The following is a 24,052-nucleotide window of genomic DNA, read 5'->3' on the forward strand; positions in this document are numbered from 1 at the left end:
TAAATCTGCAGTGCCCATAAATCTACAGTGCCCATAAATCTACAGTGTCCATAAATCTACAGTGCCCATAAATCTGCAGTGTCCAGATAGCTACAGTGTCCATAAATCTGCAGTGCCCATAAATCTACAGTGCCCATAAATCTGCAGTGTCCAGATTGCTACAGTGTCCATAAATCTGCAGTGTCCAGATAGCTACAGTGTCCAGATAGCTACAGTGTCCATAAATCTACAGTGTCCATAAATCTACAGTGCCCATAAATCTGCAGTGTCCAGATAGCTACAGTGTCCAGATAGCTACAGTGTCCATAAATCTACAGTGTCCATAAATCTGCAGTGTCCAGATAGCTACAGTGTCCATAAATCTGCAGTGTCCATAAATCTGCAGTGTCCAGATAGCTACAGTGCCCACAAATCTACAGTGCCCATAAATCTACAGTGTCCATAAATCTACAGTGTCCATAAATCTGCAGTGTCCATATAGCTACAGTGCCCATAAATCTGCAGTGCCCATAAATCTGCAGTGTCCAGAAATCTACAGTGCCCATAAATCTGCAGTGCCCATAAATCTACAGTGTCCATAAATCTGCAGTGTCCATAAATCTGCAGTGCCCATAAATCTGCAGTGTCCATAAATCTACAGTGTCCATAAATCTGCAGTGTCCATAAATCTGCAGTGCCCATAAATCTGCAGTGTCCATAAATCTGCAGTACCCACAAATCTACAGTGCCCACAAATCTACAGTGCCCATAAATCTACAGTGTCCATAAATCTACAGTGTCCATAAATCTGCAGTGTCCATATAGCTACAGTGCCCATAAATCTGCAGTGCCCATAAATCTGCAGTGTCCAGAAATCTACAGTGCCCATAAATCTGCAGTGCCCATAAATGTACAGTGTCCATAAATCTGCAGTGCCCATAAATCTGCAGTGCCCATAAATCTGCAGTGTCCATAAATCTACAGTGTCCATAAATCTACAGTGTCCATAAATCTGCAGTGTCCATAAATCTGCAGTGCCCATAAATCTGCAGTGTCCAGAAATCTACAGTGCCCATAAATCTGCAGTGCCCATAAATCTCCAGTGTCCATAAATCTACCGTGCCCATAAATCTACCGTGCCCATAAATCTGCAGTGCCCATAAATCTGCAGTGCCCATACAGCTGCAGTGCCCATAAATCTGCAGTGCCCATAAATCTGCAGTGTCCATAAATCTGCAGTGCCCATAAATCTACAGTGTCCATAAATCTACAGTGCCCATAAATCTACAGTGTCCATAAATCTACAGTGCCCATAAATCTGCAGTGTCCAGATAGCTACAGTGTCCATAAATCTACAGTGTCCATAAATCTACAGTGCCCATAAATCTAGTGTCCATAAATCTACAGTGCCCATAAATCTGCAGTGTCCAGATAGCTACAGTGTCCATAAATCTACAGTGCCCATAATACTGCAGTGTCCAGATAGCTACAGTGTCCAGACAGCTACAGTGTCCATAAATCTACAGTGTCCATAAATCTGCAGTGTCCATAAATCTGCAGTGTCCATAAATCTACAGTGCCCATAAATCTACAGTGTCCATAAATCTACAGTGTCCATAAATCTACAGTGCCCATAAATCTGCAGTGTCCAGATAGCTACAGTGCCCATAAATCTACAGTGCCCATAAATCTACAGTGTCCATAAATCTGCAGTGCCCATAAATCTGCAGTGTCCAGATAGCTACAGTGTCCATAAATCTACAGTGTCCATAAATCTACAGTGTCCATAAATCTACAGTGCCCATAAATCTAGTGTCCATAAATCTACAGTGCCCATAAATCTGCAGTGTCCATAAATCTACAGTGCCCATAAATCTGCAGTGTCCAGATAGCTACAGTGTCCATAAATCTACAGTGTCCATAAATCTGCAGTGTCCATAAATCTGCAGTGCCCATAAATCTACAGTGCCCATAAATCTACAGTGTCCATAAATCTACAGTGCCCATAAATCTAGTGTCCATAAATCTGCAGTGCCCATAAATCTGCAGTGTCCAGATAGCTACAGTGTCTATAAATCTACAGTGCCCATAAATCTGCAGTGTCCAGATAGCTACAGTGTCCATAAATCTACAGTGTCCATAAATCTGCAGTGTCCATAAATCTGCAGTGTCGAGATAGCTACAGTGTCCATAAATCTACAGTGTCCATAAATCTACAGTGCCCATAAATCTGCAGTGTCCAGATAGCTACAGTGTCCATAAATCTACAGTGTCCATAAATCTACAGTGCCCATAAATCTACAGTGTCCATAAATCTGCAGTGTCCAGATAGCTACAGTGTCCATAAATCTACAGTGCCCATAAATCTGCAGTGTCCAGATAGCTACAGTGTCCATAAATCTACAGTGCCCATAAATCTGCAGTGTCCAGATAGCTACAGTGTCCATAAATCTACAGTGTCCATAAATCTGCAGTGCCCATAAATCTGCAGTGTCCAGATAGCTACAGTGTCCATAAATCTACAGTGTCCATAAATCTACAGTGTCCATAAATCTACAGTGCCCATAAATCTGCACTGTCCAGATAGCTACAGTGTCCATAAATCTACAGTGTCCATAAATCTACAGTGTCCATAAATCTACAGTACCCATAAATCTACAGTGTCCATAAATCTACAGTGCCCATAAATCTACAGTGTCCATAAATCTACAGTGCCCATAAATCTGCAGTGTCCAGATAGCTACAGTGTCCATAAATCTACAGTGCCCATAAATCTGCAGTGTCCAGATAGCTACAGTGCCCATAAATCTACAGTGCCCATAAATCTACAGTGCCCATAAATCTGCAGTGTCCAGATAGCTACAGTGTCCATAAATCTACAGTGCCCATAAATCTGCAGTGTCCAGATAGCTACAGTGCCCATAAATCTACAGTGCCCATAAATCTGCAGTGCCCATAAATCTACAGTGTCCAGAAATCTACAGTGTCCACAAATCTACAGTGCCCATAAATCTACAGTGCCCACAAATGTACAGTGCCCATAAATGTACAGTGCCCATAAATCTGCAGTGTCCAGATAGCTACAGTGTCCATAAATCTACAGTGCCCATAAATCTGCAGTGTCCAGATAGCTACAGTGTCCATAAATCTACAGTGCCCATAAATCTACAGTGTCCACAAATCTAGTGTCCATAAATCTACAGTGCCCATAAATCTACAGTGCCCACAAATCTACAGTGCCCATAAATCTACAGTGTCCATAAATCTACAGTGTCCACAAATCTAGTGTCCATAAATCTACAGTGCCCATAAATCTACAGTGTCCATAAATCTGCAGTGTCCATAAATCTGCAGTGTCCATAAATCTGCAGTGCCCATTAATCTGCAGTGTCCATAAATCTGCAGTGCCCGTAAATCTGCAGTGTCCATAAATCTACAGTGTCCAGATAGCTACAGTGTCCAGATAGCTACAGTGTCCATAAATCTACAGTGTCCAGATAGCTACAGTGCCCATAAATCTACAGTGCCCATAAATCTGCAGTGTCCAGAAAGCTACAGTGTCCATAAATCTACAGTGTCCATAAATCTACAGTGTCCAGATAGCTACAGTGTCCATAAATCTACAGTGTCCAGATAGCTACAGTGCCCATAAATCTACAGTGCCCATAAATCTACAGTGCCCATAAATCTGCAGTGCCCATAAATCTACAGTGCCCATAAATCTACAGTGCCCATAAATCTGCAGTGTCCATAAATCTACAGTGTCCATAAATCTACAGTGTCCAGATAGCTACAGTGTCCATAAGTCTGCAGTGTCCATAAATCTACAGTGCCCATAAATCTGCAGTGTCCAGATAGCTACAGTGTCCATAAATCTGCAGTGCCCATAAATCTACAGTGCCCATAAATCTGCAGTGTCCAGATAGCTACAGTGTCCAGATAGCTACAGTGTCCAGATAGCGGCAGTGTCCATAAATCTGCAGTGTCCAGATAGCTACAGTGTCCATAAATCTGCAGTGCCCATAAATCTACAGTGCCCATAAATCTGCAGTGTCCAGATAGCTACAGTGTCCAGATAGCTACAGTGTCCATAAATCTGCAGTGTCCAGATAGCTACAGTGTCCATAAATCTGCAGTGCCCATAAATCTACAATGCCCATAAATCTACAATGCCCATAAATCTGCAGTGTCCAGATAGCTACAGTGTCCAGATAGCTACAGTGTCCATAAATCTGCAGTGTCCATAAATCTGCAGTGCCCATAAATCTACAGTGTCCAGATAGCTACAGTGTCCAGATAGCTACAGTGTCCAGATAGCTACAGTGTCCATAAATCTGCAGTGCCCATAAATCTACAGTGCCCAGATAGCTACAGTGTCCAGATAGCTACAGTGTCCATAAATCTACAGTGTCCATAAATCTACAGTGCCCATAAATCTGCAGTGTCCATAAATCTACAGTGTCCATAAATCTGCAGTGTCCATAAATCTACAGTGTCCATAAATCTACAGTGTCCATAAATCTACAGTGCCCATAAATCTAGTGTCCATAAATCTACAGTGCCCATAAATCTGCAGTGTCCATAAATCTACAGTGCCCATAAATCTGCAGTGTCCAGATAGCTACAGTGTCCATAAATCTACAGTGTCCATAAATCTGCAGTGTCCATAAATCTGCAGTGCCCATAAATCTACAGTGCCCATAAATCTACAGTGTCCATAAATCTACAGTGCCCATAAATCTAGTGTCCATAAATCTGCAGTGCCCATAAATCTGCAGTGTCCAGATAGCTACAGTGTCTATAAATCTACAGTGCCCATAAATCTGCAGTGTCCAGATAGCTACAGTGTCCATAAATCTGCAGTGTCCATAAATCTGCAGTGTCCATAAATCTGCAGTGTCCAGATAGCTACAGTGTCCATAAATCTACAGTGTCCATAAATCTACAGTGCCCATAAATCTGCAGTGTCCAAATAGCTACAGTGTCCATAAATCTACAGTGTCCATAAATCTACAGTGCCCATAAATCTACAGTGTCCATAAATCTGCAGTGTCCAGATAGCTACAGTGTCCAGATAGCTACAGTGTCCATAAATCTACAGTGCCCATAAATCTGCAGTGTCCAGATAGCTACAGTGTCCATAAATCTACAGTGCCCATAAATCTGCAGTGTCCAGATAGCTACAGTGTCCATAAATCTACAGTGTCCATAAATCTGCAGTGCCCATAAATCTGCAGTGTCCATAAATCTACAGTGCCCATAAATCTGCAGTGTCCAGATAGCTACAGTGTCCATAAATCTACAGTGTCCATAAATCTACAGTGCCCATAAATCTGCACTCTCCAGATAGCTACAGTGTCCATAAATCTACAGTGTCCATAAATCTACAGTGTCCATAAATCTACAGTACCCATAAATCTACAGTGTCCATAAATCTACAGTGCCCATAAATCTACAGTGTCCATAAATCTACAGTGCCCATAAATCTGCAGTGTCCAGATAGCTACAGTGTCCATAAATCTACAGTGCCCATAAATCTGCAGTGTCCAGATAGCTACAGTGCCCATAAATCTACAGTGCCCATAAATCTACAGTGCCCATAAATCTGCAGTGTCCAGATAGCTACAGTGTCCATAAATCTACAGTGCCCATAAATCTGCAGTGTCCAGATAGCTACAGTGCCCATAAATCTACAGTGCCCATAAATCTGCAGTGCCCATAAATCTACAGTGTCCAGAAATCTACAGTGTCCACAAATCTACAGTGCCCATAAATCTACAGTGCCCACAAATGTACAGTGCCCATAAATGTACAGTGCCCATAAATCTGCAGTGTCCAGATAGCTACAGTGTCCATAAATCTACAGTGCCCATAAATCTGCAGTGTCCAGATAGCTACAGTGTCCATAAATCTACAGTGCCCATAAATCTACAGTGTCCACAAATCTAGTGTCCATAAATCTACAGTGCCCATAAATCTACAGTGCCCACAAATCTACAGTGCCCATAAATCTACAGTGCCCATAAATCTACAGTGTCCATAAATCTACAGTGTCCACAAATCTAGTGTCCATAAATCTACAGTGCCCATAAATCTACAGTGTCCATAAATCTACAGTGCCCATAAATCTGCAGTGTCCATAAATCTGCAGTGTCCATAAATCTGCAGTGCCCATAAATCTGCAGTGTCCATAAATCTGCAGTGCCCGTAAATCTGCAGTGTCCATAAATCTACAGTGTCCAGATAGCTACAGTGTCCAGATAGCTACAGTGTCCATAAATCTACAGTGTCCAGATAGCTACAGTGCCCATAAATCTACAGTGCCCATAAATCTGCAGTGTCCAGAAAGCTACAGTGTCCATAAATCTACAGTGTCCAGATAGCTACAGTGTCCATAAATCTACAGTGTCCAGATAGATACAGTGCCCATAAATCTACAGTGCCCATAAATCTACAGTGCCCATAAATCTGCAGTGCCCATAAATCTACAGTGCCCATAAATCTACAGTGCCCATAAATCTGCAGTGTCCATAAATCTACAGTGTCCATAAATCTACAGTGTCCAGATAGCTACAGTGTCCATAAGTCTGCAGTGTCCATAAATCTACAGTGCCCATAAATCTGCAGTGTCCAGATAGCTACAGTGTCCATAAATCTGCAGTGCCCATAAATCTACAGTGCCCATAAATCTGCAGTGTCCAGATAGCTACAGTGTCCAGATAGCTACAGTGTCCAGATAGCGGCAGTGTCCATAAATCTGCAGTGTCCAGATAGCTACAGTGTCCATAAATCTGCAGTGCCCATAAATCTACAGTGCCCATAAATCTGCAGTGTCCAGATAGCTACAGTGTCCAGATAGCTACAGTGTCCATAAATCTGCAGTGTCCAGATAGCTACAGTGTCCATAAATCTGCAGTGCCCATAAATCTACAATGCCCATAAATCTACAATGCCCATAAATCTGCAGTGTCCAGATAGCTACAGTGTCCAGATAGCTACAGTGTCCAGATAGCTACAGTGTCCATAAATCTGCAGTGTCCATAAATCTGCAGTGCCCATAAATCTACAGTGTCCAGATAGCTACAGTGTCCAGATAGCTACAGTGTCCAGATAGCTACAGTGTCCATAAATCTGCAGTGCCCATAAATCTACAGTGCCCAGATAGCTACAGTGTCCAGATAGCTACAGTGTCCAGATAGCTACAGTGTCCATAAATCTACAGTGTCCATAAATCTACAGTGCCCATAAATCTGCAGTGTCCATAAATCTACAGTGTCCATAAATCTGCAGTGTCCAGATAGCTACAGTGTCCATAAATCAGCAGTGTCCAGATAGCTACAGTGTCCAGATAGCTACAGTGTCCAGATAGCTACAGTGTCCAGATAGCTACAGTGCACATAAATCTGCAGTGTCCAGATAGCTACAGTGTCCAGATAGCTACAGTGTCCATAAATCTACAGTGCCCATAAATCTGCAGTGTCCAGATAGCTACAGTGTCCAGATAGCTACAGTGTCCAGATAGCTGCAGTGTCCAGATAGCTACAGTGTCCAGATAGCTACAGTGTCCAGATAGCTACAGTGTCCAGATAGCTACAGTGCCCATAAATCTGCAGTGTCCAGATAGCTACAGTGTCCAGATAGCTACAGTGCCCACAAATCTACAGTGCCCATAAATCTACAGTGTCCATAAATCTGCAGTGTCCATAAATCTGCAGTGCCCATAAATCTACAGTGCCCATAAATCTGCAGTGTCCAGATAGCTACAGTGTCCAGATAGCTACAGTGTCCAGATAGCTGCAGTGTCCAGATAGCTACAGTGTCCAGATAGCTACAGTGTCCAGATAGCTACAGTGCCCATAAATCTGCAGTGTCCAGATAGCTACAGTGTCCAGATAGCTACAGTGCCCACAAATCTACAGTGCCCATAAATCTACAGTGTCCATAAATCTGCAGTGTCCATAAATCTGCAGTGCCCATATAGCTACAGTGCCCATATAGCTACAGTGCCCATAAATCTACAGTGCCCATATAGCTACAGTGCCCATAAATCTACAGTGCCCATAAATCTGCAGTGCCCATAAATCTGCAGTGCCCATAAATCGACAGTGCCCATAAATCTACAGTGTCCATAAATCTGCAGTGCCCATAAATCTACAGTGCCCATAAATCTGCAGTGCCCATAAATCTGCAGTGTCCATAAATCTGCAGTGTCCAGAAATCTACAGTGCCCATAAATCTGCAGTGCCCATAAATCTGCAGTGTCCATAAATCTACAGTGCCCATAAATCTACCGTGCCCATAAATCTGCAGTGCCCATAAATCTGCAGTGTCCAGATAGCTACAGTGTCCAGATAGCTACAGTGCCCATAAATCTGCAGTGCCCATAAATCTACAGTGCCCATAAATCTGCAGTGCCCATAATTCTGCAGTGCCCATAATTCTGCAGTGCCCATAAATCTACAGTGCCCATAAATCTGCAGTGTCCATAAATCTGCAGTGCCCATAAATCTGCAGTGCCCATAAATCTGCAGTGCCCATTAATCTGCATTGCCCATTAATCTGCAGTGCCCATAAATCTGCAGTGTCCATAAATCTGCAGTGCCCATAAATCTGCAGTGTCCATAAATCTGCAGTGCCCATAAATCTGCAGTGTCCATAAATCTGCAGTGTCCATACAGCTACAGTGTCCATACAGCTACAGTGTCCATAAATCTGCAGTGCCCAGATAGCTACAGTGTCCATAAATCTGCAGTGCCCATAAATCTGCAGTGTCCATACAGCTACAGTGTCCATACAGCTACAGTGTCCATAAATCTGCAGTGCCCAGATAGCTACAGTGTCCATAAATCTGCAGTGTCCATAAATCTGCAGTGTCCATAAATCTGCAGTGTCCATACAGCTACAGTGTCCATACAGCTACAGTGTCCATAAATCTGCAGTGCCCAGATAGCTACAGTGTCCATAAATCTGCAGTGCCCATAAATCTGCAGTGTCCATACAGCTACAGTGTCCATACAGCTACAGTGTCCATACAGCTACAGTGTCCATAAATCTGCAGTGCCCAGATAGCTACAGTGTCCATAAATCTGCAGTGCCCATACAGCTGCAGTGTCCATACAGCTACAGTGTCCATACAGCTACAGTGTCCATACAGCTACAGTGCCCATCCAGCTACAGTGCCCATAAATCTGCAGTGCCCATAAATCTGCAGTGTCCATAAATCTACAGTGCCCATAAATCTACAGTGTCCATAAATCTGCAGTGTCCATAAATCTGCAGTGTCCATAAATCTACAGTGCCCATAAATCTACAGTGTCCATAAATCTGCAGTGCCCATAAATCTGCAGTGCCCATACAGCTGCAGTGTCCATACAGCTACAGTGTCCATACAGCTACAGTGCCCATAAATCTGCAGTGTCCATACAGCTACAGTGCCCATAAATCTGCAGTGTCCATACAGCTACAGTGTCCATACAGCTACAGTGCCCATAAATCTGCAGTGTCCATACAGCTACAGTGCCCATAAATCTGCAGTGTCCATACAGCTACAGTGTCCAGATAGCTACAGTGTCCATAAATCTGCAGTGCCCATAAATCTGCAGTGTCCATACAGCTACAGTGTCCATACAGCTACAGTGTCCATAAATCTGCAGTGCCCAGATAGCTACAGTGTCCATAAATCTGCAGTGTCCATAAATCTGCAGTGTCCATAAATCTGCAGTGTCCATACAGCTACAGTGTCCATACAGCTACAGTGTCCATAAATCTGCAGTGCCCAGATAGCTACAGTGTCCATAAATCTGCAGTGCCCATAAATCTGCAGTGTCCATACAGCTACAGTGTCCATACAGCTACAGTGTCCATACAGCTACAGTGTCCATAAATCTGCAGTGCCCAGATAGCTACAGTGTCCATAAATCTGCAGTGCCCATACAGCTGCAGTGTCCATACAGCTACAGTGTCCATACAGCTACAGTGTCCATACAGCTACAGTGCCCATCCAGCTACAGTGCCCATAAATCTGCAGTGCCCATAAATCTGCAGTGTCCATAAATCTACAGTGCCCATAAATCTACAGTGTCCATAAATCTGCAGTGTCCATAAATCTGCAGTGTCCATAAATCTACAGTGCCCATAAATCTACAGTGTCCATAAATCTGCAGTGCCCATAAATCTGCAGTGCCCATACAGCTGCAGTGTCCATACAGCTACAGTGTCCATACAGCTACAGTGCCCATAAATCTGCAGTGTCCATACAGCTACAGTGCCCATAAATCTGCAGTGTCCATACAGCTACAGTGTCCATACAGCTACAGTGCCCATAAATCTGCAGTGTCCATACAGCTACAGTGCCCATAAATCTGCAGTGTCCATACAGCTACAGTGTCCAGATAGCTACAGTGTCCATACATCTACAGTGCCCATAAATCGACAGTGCCCATAAATCGACAGTGCCCATAAATCTGCAGTGTCCAGATAGCTACAGTGTCCATACATCTACAGTGCCCATAAATCTGCAGTGCCCATAAAGCTACAGTGCCCATAAATCTGCAGTGCCCATAAATCTGCAGTGTCCAGATAGCTACAGGGTCCAGATAGCTACAGTGTCCATACATCTACAGTGCCCATAAATCTACAGTGCCCATAAATCTACAGTGTCCATAAATCTACAGTGTCCATAAATCTACAGTGTCCATAAATCGACAGTGCCCATAAATCTACAGTGTCCATAAATCTACAGTGCCCATAAATCTACAGTGCCCATAAATCTACAGTGCCCATAAATCTGCAGTGTCCAGATAGCTACAGTGTCCATACTTCTACAGTGCCCATAAATCTGCAGTGCCCATAAATCTGCAGTGCCCATAAATCTACAGTGCCCATACAGCTACAGTGCCCATAAATCTACAGTGCCCATACAGCTACAGTGCCCATAAATCTACAGTGCCCATAAATCTAGAGTGCCCATACAGCTACAGTGCCCATACAGCTACAGTGCCCATAAATCTGCAGTGCCCATAAATCTGCAGTGTCCATAAATCTGCAGTGCCCATAAATCTGCAGTGCCCATAAATCTGCAGTGTCCATAAATCTACAGTGCCCATAAATCTGCAGTGTCCATACAGCTACAGTGTCCATACAGCTACAGTGTCCATACAGCTACAGTGCCCATAAATCTGCAGTGCCCAGATAGCTACAGTGTCCATAAATCTGCAGTGCCCATAAATCTGCAGTGTCCATACAGCTACAGTGTCCATACAGCTACAGTGTCCATACAGCTACAGTGTCCATAAATCTGCAGTGTCCATAAATCTGCAGTGTCCATAAATCTGCAGTGCCCATAAATCTGCAGTGTCCATACAGCTACAGTGTCCATACAGCTACAGTGTCCATACAGCGACAGTGCCCATACAGCTACAGTGCCCATAAATCTGCAGTGTCCATAAATCTACAGTGCCCATAAATCTACAGTGTCCATAAATCTGCAGTGTCCATAAATCTGCAGTGTCCATAAATCTGCAGTGTCCATAAATCTACAGTGCCCATAAATCTGCAGTGCCCATACAGCTGCAGTGTCCATACAGCTACAGTGTCCATACAGCTACAGTGCCCATAAATCTGCAGTGTCCATACAGCTACAGTGCCCATAAATCTGCAGTGTCCATACAGCTACAGTGTCCATACAGCTACAGTGCCCATAAATCTGCAGTGTCCATACAGCTACAGTGCCCATAAATCTGCAGTGTCCATACAGCTACAGTGTCCAGACAGCTACAGTGTCCATACATCGACAGTGCCCATAAATCGACAGTGCCCATAAATCGACAGTGCCCATAAATCTGCAGTGTCCAGATAGCTACAATGTCCATACATCTACAGTGCCCATAAATCTGCAGTGCCCATAAATCTGCAGTGCCCATAAATCTACAGTGCCCATAAATCTGCAGTGTCCAGATAGCTACAGTGTCCAGATAGCTACAGTGTCCATACATCTACAGTGCCCATAAATCTACAGTGCCCATAAATCTGCAGTGTCCAGATAGCTACAGTGTCCATACATCTACAGTGTCCATACATCTACAGTGCCCATAAATCTGCAGTGCCCATACAGCTACAGTGCCCATAAATCTACAGTGCCCATACAGCTACAGTGCCCATACAGCTACAGTGCCCATAAATCTACAGTGCCCATAAATCTACAGTGCCCATAAATCTACAGTGCCCATACAGCTACAGTGCCCATAAATCTGCAGTGTCCATAAATCTGCAGTGTCCATAAATCTGCAGTGCCCATAAATCTGCAGTGCCCATAAATCTACAGTGCCCATAAATCTGCAGTGCCCATAAATCTGCAGTGTCCATACAGCTACAGTGTCCATACAGCTACAGTGTCCATACAGCTACAGTGCCCATAAATCTGCAGTGCCCAGATAGCTACAGTGTCCATAAATCTGCAGTGCCCATAAATCTGCAGTGTCCATACAGCTACAGTGTCCATACAGCTACAGTGTCCATACAGCTACAGTGTCCATAAATCTGCAGTGCCCAGATAGCTACGGTGTCCATAAATATGCAGTGTCCATAAATCTGCAGTGCCCATAAATCTGCAGTGCCCATACAGCTGCAGTGTCCATACAGCTACAGTGCCCATACAGCTACAGTGCCCATACAGCTACAGTGCCCATAAATCTGCAGTGCCCAGATAGCTACAGTGCCCATAAATCTGCAGTGCCCATAAATCTGCAGTGTCCATAAATCTACAGTGCCCATAAATCTGCAGTGCCCATAAATCTGCAGTGTCCATAAATCTGCAGTGTCCATAAATCTACAGTGCCCATAAATCTGCAGTGTCCATAAATCTGCAGTGCCCATAAATCTGCAGTGCCCATACAGCTGCAGTGTCCATACAGCTACAGTGCCCAGACAGCTACAGTGCCCATAAATCTGCAGTGCCCATAAATCTACAGTGCCCATAAATCTGCAGTGCCCATAAATCTGCATTGTCCATAAATCTACAGTGCCCATAAATCTACAGTGTCCATAAATCTGCAGTGCCCATAAATCTGCAGTGTCCATAAATCTGCAGTGTCCATAAATCTGCAGTGCCCATAAATCTGCAGTGTCCATAAATCTACAGTGCCCATAAATCTGCAGTGTCCATAAATCTGCAGTGCCCATAAATCTGCAGTGCCCATAAATCTGCAGTGTCCATAAATCTGCAGTGTCCATAAATCTGCAGTGCCCATAAATCTGCAGTGTCCATAAATCTACAGTGTCCATAAATCTACAGTGCCCATAAATCTGCAGTGTCCATAAATCTGCAGTGCCCATAAATCTGCAGTGCCCATAAATCTGCAGTGCCCATACAGCTGCAGTGTCCATACAGCTACAGTGCCCAGACAGCTACAGTGCCCATAAATCTGCAGTGCCCATAAATCTACAGTGCCCATAAATCTGCAGTGCCCATAAATCTGCATTGTCCATAAATCTACAGTGCCCATAAATCTACAGTGTCCATAAATCTGCAGTGCCCATAAATCTGCAGTGTCCATAAATCTGCAGTGTCCATAAATCTGCAGTGTCCATAAATCTACAGTGTCCATAAATCTACAGTGCCCATAAATCTGCAGTGTCCATAAATCTGCAGTGCCCATAAATCTGCAGTGCCCATAAATCTGCAGTGTCCATAAATCTGCAGTGTCCATAAATCTGCAGTGCCCATAAATCTGCAGTGTCCATAAATCTGCAGTGCCCATAAATCTGCAGTGTCCATACAGCTCCAGTGTCCATACAGCTCCAGTGTCCATACAGCTACAGTGCTCATAAATCTGCAGTGCCCATAAATCTGCAGTGTCCATACAGCTACAGTGTCCATACAGCTACAGGGTCCATATAGCTACAGTGCCCATAAATCTACAGTGCCCATAAATCTACAGTGTCCATAAATCTGCAGTGCCCATAAATCTGCAGTGTCCATAAATCTGCAGTGCCCATAAATCTGCAGTGCCCATAAATCTACAGTGCCCATAAATCTGCAGTGCCCATAAATCTGCAGTGCCCATAAATCTGCAGTGCCCAGATAGCTACAGTGTCCATAAATCTGCAGTGCCCATAAATCTACAGTGTCCATAAATCTGCAGTGCCCATAAATCTGCAGTGTCCATAAATCTACAGTGTCCATAAATCTGCAGTGCCCATAAATCTGCAGTGTCCATAAATCTGCAGTGTCCATAAATCTGCAGTGCCCATAAATCTGCAGTGTCCATAAATCTGCAGTGCCCATAAATCTGCAGTGTCCATAAATCTGCAGTGTCCATAAATCTGCAGTGTCCATAAATCTGCAGTGCCCATAAATCTGCAGTGCCCATAAATCTGCAGTGTCCATAAATCTGCAGTGCCCATAAATCTGCAGTGTCAATAAATCTGCAGTGTCCATAAATCTGCAGTGCCCATAAATCTACAGTGCCCATAAATCTGCAGTGCCCATAAATCTACAGTGTCCATAAATCTGCAGTGTCCATAAATCTGCAGTGTCCATAAATCTGCAGTGTCCATAAATCTACAGTGTCCATACAGCTACAGTGTCCATACAGCTACAGTGCCCATAAATCTGCAGTGTCCATAAATCTGCAGTGTCCATAAATCTGCAGTGCCCATAAATCTACAGGGTCCATATAGCTACAGTGCCCATAAATCTACAGTGTCCATAAATCTGCAGTGCCCATAAATCTGCAGTGCCCATAAATCTACAGTGCCCATAAATCTACAGTGCCCATACAGCTACAGTGCCCATAAATCTGCAGTGCCCATAAATCTGCAGTGTCCATTAATCTGCAGTGTCCATAAATCTGCAGTGCCCATAAATCTACAGTGCCCATAAATCTACAGTGTCCATTAATCTGCAGTGCCCATAAATCTACAGTGCCCATAAATCTGCAGTGCCCATAAATCTGCAGTGTCCATAAATCTGCAGTGCCCATAAATCTGCAGTGCCCATAAATCTGCAGTGTCCATTAATCTGCAGTGTCCATAAATCTGCAGTGTCCATAAATCTGCAGTGCCCATAAATCTACAGTGTCCATTAATCTGCAGTGTCCATAAATCTACAGTGCCCATAAATCTACAGTGTCCATTAATCTGCAGTGTCCATAAATCTGCAGTGTCCATAAATCTGCAGTGCCCATAAATCTACAGTGTCCATAAATCTGCAGTGTCCATAAATCTGCAGTGTTCATAAATCTGCAGTGTCCATAAATCTGCAGTGCCCATAAATCTGCAGTGTCCATAAATCTGCAGTGCCCATAAATCTGCAGTGCCCATAAATCTGCAGTGTCCATAAATCTACAGTGCCCATAAATCTGCAGTGCCCATAAATCTGCAGTGCCCATAAATCTACAGTGTCCATAAATCTACAGTGCCCATAAATCTGCAGTGTCCATAAATCTGCAGTGTCCATAAATCTGCAGTGCCCATAAATCTGCAGTGTCCATAAATCTACAGTGTCCATATATCTACAGTGCCCATAAATCTGCAGTGTCCATAAATCTGCAGTGTCCATACAGCTACAGTGTCCATACAGCTACAGTGCCCATAAATCTGCAGTGCCCATAAATCTGCAGTGTCCATAAATCTGCAGTGTCCATAAATCTGCAGTGTCCATAAATCTGCAGTGCCCATAAATCTACAGGGTCCATATAGCTACAGTGCCCATAAATCTACAGTGCCCATAAATCTGCAGTGTCCATAAATCTGCAGTGTCCATAAATCTGCAGTGCCCATAAATCTGCAGTGTCCATAAATCTACAGTGTCCATATATCTACAGTGCCCATAAATCTGCAGTGTCCATAAATCTGCAGTGTCCATACAGCTACAGTGTCCATACAGCTACAGTGCCCATAAATCTGCAGTGTCCATAAATCTGCAGTGTCCATAAATCTGCAGTGTCCATAAATCTGCAGTGCCCATAAATCTACAGGGTCCATATAGCTACAGTGCCCATAAATCTACAGTGTCCATAAATCTGCAGTGTCCATAAATCTGCAGTGCCCATAAATCTACAGTGCCCATAAATCTACAGTGCCCATAAATCTGCAGTGCCCATAAATCTGCAGTGTCCATAAATCTGCAGTGCCCATAAATCTACAGTGTCCATACAGCTACAGTGTCCATACAGCTACAGTGTCCATACAGCTACAGTGTCCATATATCTACAGTGTCCATAAATCTACAGGGTCCATAAATCTACAGGGTCCATATAGCTACAGTGTCCATAAATCTACAGTGTCCATAAATCTACAGTGTCCATAAATCTGCAGTGTCCATAAATCTGCAGTGCCCATACAGCTACAGTGCCCATAAATCTGCAGTGCCCATAAATCTACAATGCCCATACAGCTACAGTGCCCATAAATCTACAGTGTCCATAAATCTGCAGTGTCCATAAATCTACAGTGTCCATAAATCTACAGTGCCCATACAGCTACAGTGCCCATAAATCTGCAGTGCCCATAAATCTGCAGTGCCCATAAATCTACAGTGCACATTAATCTGCAGTGTCCATTAATCTGCAGTGTCCATAAATCTGCAGTGCCCATAAATCTGCAGTGTCCATAAATCTGCAGTGTCCATAAATCTGCAGTGCCCATAAATCTACAGTGTCCATAAATCTGCAGTGCCCATAAATCTGCAGTGCCCATAAATCTGCAGTGTCCATTAATCTGCAGTGTCCATAAGTCTGCAGTGTCCATAAATCTGCAGTGTCCATAAATCTGCAGTGTCCATAAATCTGCAGTGCCCATAAATCTACAGTGTCCATAAATCTGCAGTGTCCATAAATCTGCAGTGCCCATAAATCTGCAGTGTCCATAATCTGCAGTGTCCATAAATCTGCAGTGTCCATAAATCTGCAGTGCCCATAAATCTACAGTGTCCATAAATCTGCAGTGTCCATAAATCTACAGTGTCCATAAATCTGCAGTGTCCATAAATCTACAGTGTCCATAAATCTACAGTGCCCATAAATCTGCAGTGCCCATACAGCTACAGTGTCCATACAGCTACAGTGTCCATATATCTACAGTGTCCATATATCTACAGTGTCCATAAATCTACAGGGTCCATAAATCTACAGGGTCCATATAGCTACAGTGTCCATAAATCTACAGTGCCCATAAATCTGCAGTGTCCATAAATCTGCAGTGTCCATAAATCTGCAGTGTCCATAAATCTACAGTGTCCATAAATCTACAGTGCCCATAAATCTGCAGTGCCCATACAGCTACAGTGTCCATACAGCTACAGTGTCCATAAATCTACAGGGTCCATATAGCTACAGTGTCCATAAATCTACAGTGTCCATAAATCTACAGTGTCCATAAATCTACAGTGCCCATAAATCTACAGGGCCCATAAATCTGCAGTGTCCATAAATCTACAGTGTCCATAAATCTACAGTGTCCATAAATCTACAGTGCCCATACAGCTACAGTGTCCATACAGCTACAGTGTCCATACATCTACAGTGTCCATAAATCTACAGAGTCCATAAATCGACAGGGTCCATAAATCGACAGGGTCCATAAATCTACAGTGCCCATAAATCTACAGGGCCCATAAATCTACAGTGCCCATAAATCTACAGGGTCCATAAATCTACAGGGTCCATAAATCTGCAGTGTCCATAAATCTACAGGGTCCATAAATCTACAGGGTCCATATAGCTACAGTGTCCATAAATCTACAGTGTCCATAAATCTACAGGGCCCATAAATCTACAGTGTCCATAAATCGACAGGGTCCATAAATCGACAGTGCCCATAAATCGACAGTGCCCATAAATCGACAGGGTCCATAAATCGACAGTGCCCATATAGCTACAGTGCCCATATCTACACTGTCCATATATCTAGTGTCCATATAGCTACAGTGTCCATATAGCTACAGGACCCATATCTACACTGTCCATATATCTAGTGTCCATATAGCTACAGTGTCCATATAGCTACAGGGCCCATATCTACACTGTCCATATATCTAGTGTCCATATAGCTACAGTGTCCATATAGCTACAGGACCCATATCTACACTGTCCATATATCTAGTGTCCATATAGCTACAGGGCCCATATCTACACTGTCCATATATCTAGTGTCCATATAGCTACAGTGTCCATATAGCTACAGGGCCCGTATCTACACTGTCCATATATCTAGTGTCCATATCTACACTGTCCATATATCTACACTGTCCATATATCTACACTGTCCATATATCTACAGTGTCTATTTGCCCATCTGTGTTCCCGATGATCCTTTTGTCAGAAATGTTTTAAGATTGTTTTTTCCCCAGCCAATGTTTACTCTGACAGCAGCTCCTTAATTACACACCTGGCAAGAGGGCAGTGTCTCCTGGTTTAATGGGATGACTGGATGGCGCGAGCCCAATGGGCAGGCGATCTCTGGCACTCACCCATCTGTCTGCTCATTGACTCTGCTGTCTATTGCCAGGTACCTTCATCCAAGTGGCAGCAAACCAGTGGTAATGTCTGTTCATTCTCCAGCAGTGGGAAGACACAGTTGTGGCCAGCACTGACACACATCCACCCAAGGCAAGGACCAACTGCAAGCTGCCATCTATCGGAGGCAGGGACGGTATGTGGCACAAAAGCCCTAGAGTCTGATACCGGTTGACACCCCAGATATGAACTTTTTGTCTTTGAGTGTGGTAGACCACCTGGGACTCTCCGGCATTTCCTTGCTTTATTTTGGAGTTTACCTGAGATCTGAAGGTCACTTTGGCCATTCTGCTGCACAGCTATTTCTGGAACTACTTTCTCCAGTTCCTTGGAGTTATCCTCACAATTCTCCATTTCACTGCACACCCCACCACACCGCCCCCCCCCCCCCCCCGGCAACCCCCATCCACACCCCCCATCCACACCCCCACCCCAAATCCCCACTCACACAACATAATCAAAATCCAACTTCAGGATGATCAGACACATTGAAGGGATCACAGGATGTGTGTGAACGTCAGAGAGAAAGTAGCACCCAGGCTTTTGCTATCAGTTCGCTCTCTAGCTGTTCTGCGCAGATTATTTGTCTGCTTTGACTCTCATTGATTCAAACCTATTTTGCAAGAGGGGCTGTATTTTGGTTTCTTTTTTAAAAAATGTTCTTGGGATTTGGGCAATGCTGGCATCTCAGTTTTAAATGGCCTGCCCCTTATTCTGAGACTGTGTCCCCTGGTTCTAGACTCACCAGCCAGGGGAAACATCCTATCCACATCTACCCTGTCAAACCCTGTAGGAATTTTGTAAGTTTCAATGAGATCACCTCCCATTGTTCGAAACTCTGGAGAATACTGACCCATTTTCTGCAACCTCTCCTCATAAGACAATTCCGCCATCCCAGGGATTAGTCTGGTGAATCTCTGTTGCACTCCCTCTATGGCAAGTATATCCTTCCTTAGATAAGGAGACCAAAACTGTACACAATACTCCAGGTGCGGTCTCACCAAGGCTTTATCCAATTGCAGCAAGATTTCTTTACTCCTGTACTCAAATCCCCTTGCAATGAAGGCCAACATACCATTTACCTTCCTAATTGCTTGCTGCACCTGGATACTAGCTTTTAGTGACTCATGAACAAGGACACCCAGGTTCCTTTGGACATCAACACTCCCCAACTTCTCACCATTTAAGAAATACTCTGTCTTTCTGTTTTTTCTACCAAAGTGGATCACTTCACACTTATTCACATTATATTGCATCAGCCATGTTGTTGCCCATTCACTTAGTCTTTCAAAAGCTCCTTGAAGCCTCCTTGCATCCTCCTCCTTACATTCCCTCCTAGTTTTGTGTCATCAGTCCTGAGCTTGCTTCTTCAGTTTGGTCAGGCTAATTGAATTCCAATTCCTCTGTTCCAACACCTGCTTTCTATAACGTTTTTCATCCCTTCAACCCGACAATCGAGTTGTTAAAAAGTACATTTAATAACGTTTTTCCCTTGTGCCTGATCAATAATTTGAGTTTTAACATGTTGTTTTTCAGTAGTCTACTGCCACTCCCCGGCTTTGTTACTAACTTTCCAATCTATGGTCTTTCTCCAACAACGGCTTATCGCAAAGGTCTTCATTCAAATTAATGAACAAAGGAAGTTTTACTGCTCCTTTCTAGTCACTGAAATGTTTTTTGATGAGATTTATTGTCTAAATTGACCATTGCTTTATGGTCAGTCTTAAAATAACAATTCAGTAGATACTGAATCTATATTGACTTATTTATAATTACTCACTGGACAGGTAGAAAGCTAAAAGCTAATATTGTGTAATGTTAAGAGGAATCGATAGCAGTATAAATAAGCACAGCCCAGGACTGACTGATTAACCTATTTCTTACAGGCTGCTTACTGCAAGACAAACTGTAGAGGTGCCAAATGTTAATTTACAGATTATCTGTATGTTTGCATTGATTCGATGAAAGATTGAAAAACAGCACCTTAAATTAGACAAGAGTTCAGAATGAAGTGACCGGACTTAAATTTAGATTTGCAAAACATTTGTTGAGTTTTTATTGTTGAAGTGCAGGTTCCCGATCACTGACACTCTCCCCGATCACTGACACTCTCCCCGGTCACCGACACACTCTCCCCGGTCACCGACACACTCTCCCTATGGCAGTCACACTGCCTGAACGTGCTCCCTATTGCGCTGTTCACTCACGCTTGTTCTTTTGTTTCTCTGTTGCAGTGACCAAGTGCAAACCAGTACGTTGTCCATCCCAGAAAAGCTTTATCTCCAAGCTCAGCTCCAGTCGATTGCACAGTGCTCATCTCCCCTCTGTCACAGTGCCAGGTAAGGACCGTCAAATCTTTTGGAGACATTCTGACTGGACTACCAACTGGCTCACTCCTCCATTACTGCACACCCATAGGCTATTCTCCCACAGGGTGCCACTCGGTATGCTCACTCGTCAGTCTGCTGGGGCCGGCTGCTGCATGTTTCCCCATGGATCCTCAGGCTGTTATGTCAGATCCTGATGGACAAATCTGGTGCCTGTTCTTTTCTTCAGCTGCAGGGAGATTGGAGAGATCAAAAAGTATCCCTGGACCCTGTGCCTGGTTTGGTAACCCCACCAAGACGGAAGAATCACAGGAGGGTACTCATACACCACAACACAACGGTGCAGGAACAGTCAACTTCCAACTCTTACAGGACAGGGGGATCAATAGAGGCAATAGAGGGATACTGTCCCCAGAAGTGCAGAAGATTTTAGTTTAGGCAGGCGCAGGCTTGGAGGGACGAATGGCTTGTTCCTGTGCTGTACTGTTCTTTGTTCTTTGTTCAGTACTGAGGGAGTGCCGCACTGTCGGAGGGTCAGTACTGAGGGAGTGCTGCGCTGTCGGAAGGTCAGTACTGAGGGAGTGCTGCGCTGTCGGAGGGTCAGTAGTGAGGGAGTGCTGCGCTGTCGGAAGGTCAGTACTGAGGGAGTGCTGCGCTGTCGGAGGGTCAGTAGTGAGGGAGTGCTGCACTGTCGGAGGGTCAGTACTGAGGGAGTGCCGCACTGTTGGAGGGCAGTACTGAGGGAGTGCTGCGCTGTCGGAAGGTCAGTACTGAGGGAGTGCTGCGCTGTCGGAGGGTCAGTAGTGAGGGAGTGCTGCACTGTCGGAGGGTCAGTACTGAGGGAGTGCCGCACTGTCAGAGGGTCAGTACTGAGGGAGTGCCGCACTGTCGGAGGGTCAGTACTGAGGGAGTGCCGCACTGTCGGAGGGTCAGTACTGAGGGAGTGCCGCACTGTCGGAGGGTCAGTACTGAGGGAGTGCTGCACTGTCGGAGGGTCAGTACTGAGGGAGTGCTGCGCTGTCGGAAGGTTAGTACTGAGGGAGTGCTGCACTGTCGGAGGGTCAGTACTGAGGGAGTGCCGCACTGTCGGAGGGTCAGTACTGAGGGAGTGCTGCGCTGTCGGAAGGTCAGTACTGAGGGAGTGCTGCGCTGTCGGAGGGTCAGTAGTGAGGGAGTGCTGCGCTGTCGGAAGGTCAGTACTGAGGGAGTGCTGCGCTGTCGGAGGGTCAGTAGTGAGGGAGTGCTGCGCTGTCGGAAGGTCAGTACTGAGGGAGTGCTGCGCTGTCGGAGGGTCAGTAGTGAGGGAGTGCTGCGCTGTCGGAAGGTCAGTACTGAGGGAGTGCTGCGCTGTCGGAGGGTCAGTAGTGAGGGAGTGCTGCACTGTCGGAGGGTCAGTACTGAGGGAGTGCCGCACTGTTGGAGGGCAGTACTGAGGGAGTGCTGCGCTGTCGGAAGGTCAGTACTGAGGGAGTGCTGCGCTGTCGGAGGGTCAGTAGTGAGGGAGTGCTGCACTGTCGGAGGGTCAGTACTGAGGGAGTGCCGCACTGTCAGAGGGTCAGTACTGAGGGAGTGCCGCACTGTCGGAGGGTCAGTACTGAGGGAGTGCCGCACTGTCGGAGGGTCAGTACTGAGGGAGTGCCGCACTGTCGGAGGGTCAGTACTGAGGGAGTGCTGCACTGTCGGAGGGTCAGTACTGAGGGAGTGCTGCGCTGTCGGAAGGTTAGTACTGAGGGAGTGCTGCACTGTCGGAGGGTCAGTACTGAGGGAGTGCCGCACTGTCGGAAGGTCAGTACTGAGGGAGTGCTGCGCTGTCGGAGGGTCAGTACTGAGGGAGTGCCGCACTGTCGGAAGGTCAGTACTGAGGGAGTGCTGCACTGTCGGAGGGTCAGTAGTGAGGGAGTGCTGCACTGTCGGAAGGTTAGTACTGAGGGAGTGCTGCACTGTCGGAGGGTCAGTACTGAGGGAGTGCCGCACTGTCGGAAGGTCAGTACTGAGGGAGTGCTGCACTGTCGGAGGGTCAGTAGTGAGGGAGTGCTGCACTGTCGGAGGGTCAGTAGTGAGGGAGTGCTGCGCTGTTGGAGGGGCAGTACTGAGGGAGTGCTGCACTGTCAGCATCAGTACTGTGGGAGTGCTGCACTGTTGTAGGGTCAGTACTGAGGGAGCGTGGCACTGTCGGAGGGTCAGTAGTGAGGGAGTGCCGCACTGTCGGAGGGTCAGTACTGAGGGAGCGTGGCACTGTCTGAGCAGTATTTCCTCATACTGACTATGCAGAACCTCTTTCCTTGTCCTGCCTATGTCGTTGGTACCTACATGGGCCACGCCGACTGGATCCTCCCCCTCCCACTGTAAGTTCCTCTCCAGCCCTGGGCAGACGTCCTGAACCCTGACACCGGGCAGGCAACACAGCCGTCTGGACTCTCGCTCTTTGCTGCAGTGAACAGAGTCAATCCCCCCCTAACTATACTGCCCCTGACTACCACTACATTCCTTTTTTCTCCCTCCACTTGAATGGCTTCCTGTACCATGGTGTCATGGTCAGGTTGCTCATCCACCCTGCAGCCCCCACTCTCATCCAAACAAGCTGAAATAACCTCAAACCTGTTGGACAATCACAAAGGCTGAGGCTCCTGCACTCCTGCCCTCTGGGACCCCTTACCGGTCTCAGCTGCAGCCACACTCTCCTGTCCCTGACCACTGACCAAATCAGAAGACCCTATCCTAAGGGGTGTGACAGTCTCCTGGTACAAAGTGTTCAGGTAACTTTCCCCCTCCTTGATGCAGCTCAGACTCCAGTTCAATGACTCTGAGTCGAAGCTCTTTGAGCCGCAAACACTTACTGCAGACGTGTTTGCCCTGGATCACACTGACATCCAGGAGCTCCCACATGCAGCAGCCATGACATCACCTGTCCTGCCATCCTTAATGTGTTTTAATTAACTATTTAATTATTTTATTCAATTATTTTATTTTCCTTTTTATATATATTTTATTAAGCTTACCACGAGTTCATTTACTATTTTAAACGTTAGGATCAGAATGGACCTTAATCACTTAGCAGATACTCACTAAACAGGTACCTTCTTCACAAACCAATCACCTACCTGCTTGCCTGTAATGTTTGATGCTATGTTTGATTTAAATTAAGTTAAACTAAAAGCTTACCTGTATACTCAAACCGGCCACTCTCTGTTTCCCTGCTCTCTCTTGCGATTGTGATGCCACTCTGATGTC

General features: G+C 45.1%; 1 protein-coding gene across 4 annotated transcripts in view; it reads left to right on the forward strand.

Moving 5' to 3' along the window:
• The window catches only part of LOC137359321 (glutamine-rich protein 2-like), a 399,372-nt gene that overhangs the window by 354,235 nt on the left and 21,085 nt on the right, over positions 1-24,052 (forward strand). For 2 of the 4 annotated variants that reach the window (XM_068025348.1, XM_068025350.1), the window contains 2 exons: positions 18,540-18,630; positions 20,729-20,833. In XM_068025348.1, the coding sequence (XP_067881449.1) occupies positions 18,540-18,630; positions 20,729-20,833 (196 nt within the window). Of the gene's footprint in view, positions 1-18,539; positions 18,631-20,728; positions 20,834-24,052 lie in introns of those variants that run through there. The other 2 variants (XM_068025349.1, XM_068025351.1) reach the window with 2 other exon arrangements.

This window comes from Heterodontus francisci, unplaced genomic scaffold (assembly GCF_036365525.1).
Source record: "Heterodontus francisci isolate sHetFra1 unplaced genomic scaffold, sHetFra1.hap1 HAP1_SCAFFOLD_524, whole genome shotgun sequence".
Classification (NCBI taxonomy): Eukaryota; Metazoa; Chordata; class Chondrichthyes; order Heterodontiformes; family Heterodontidae; genus Heterodontus; species Heterodontus francisci.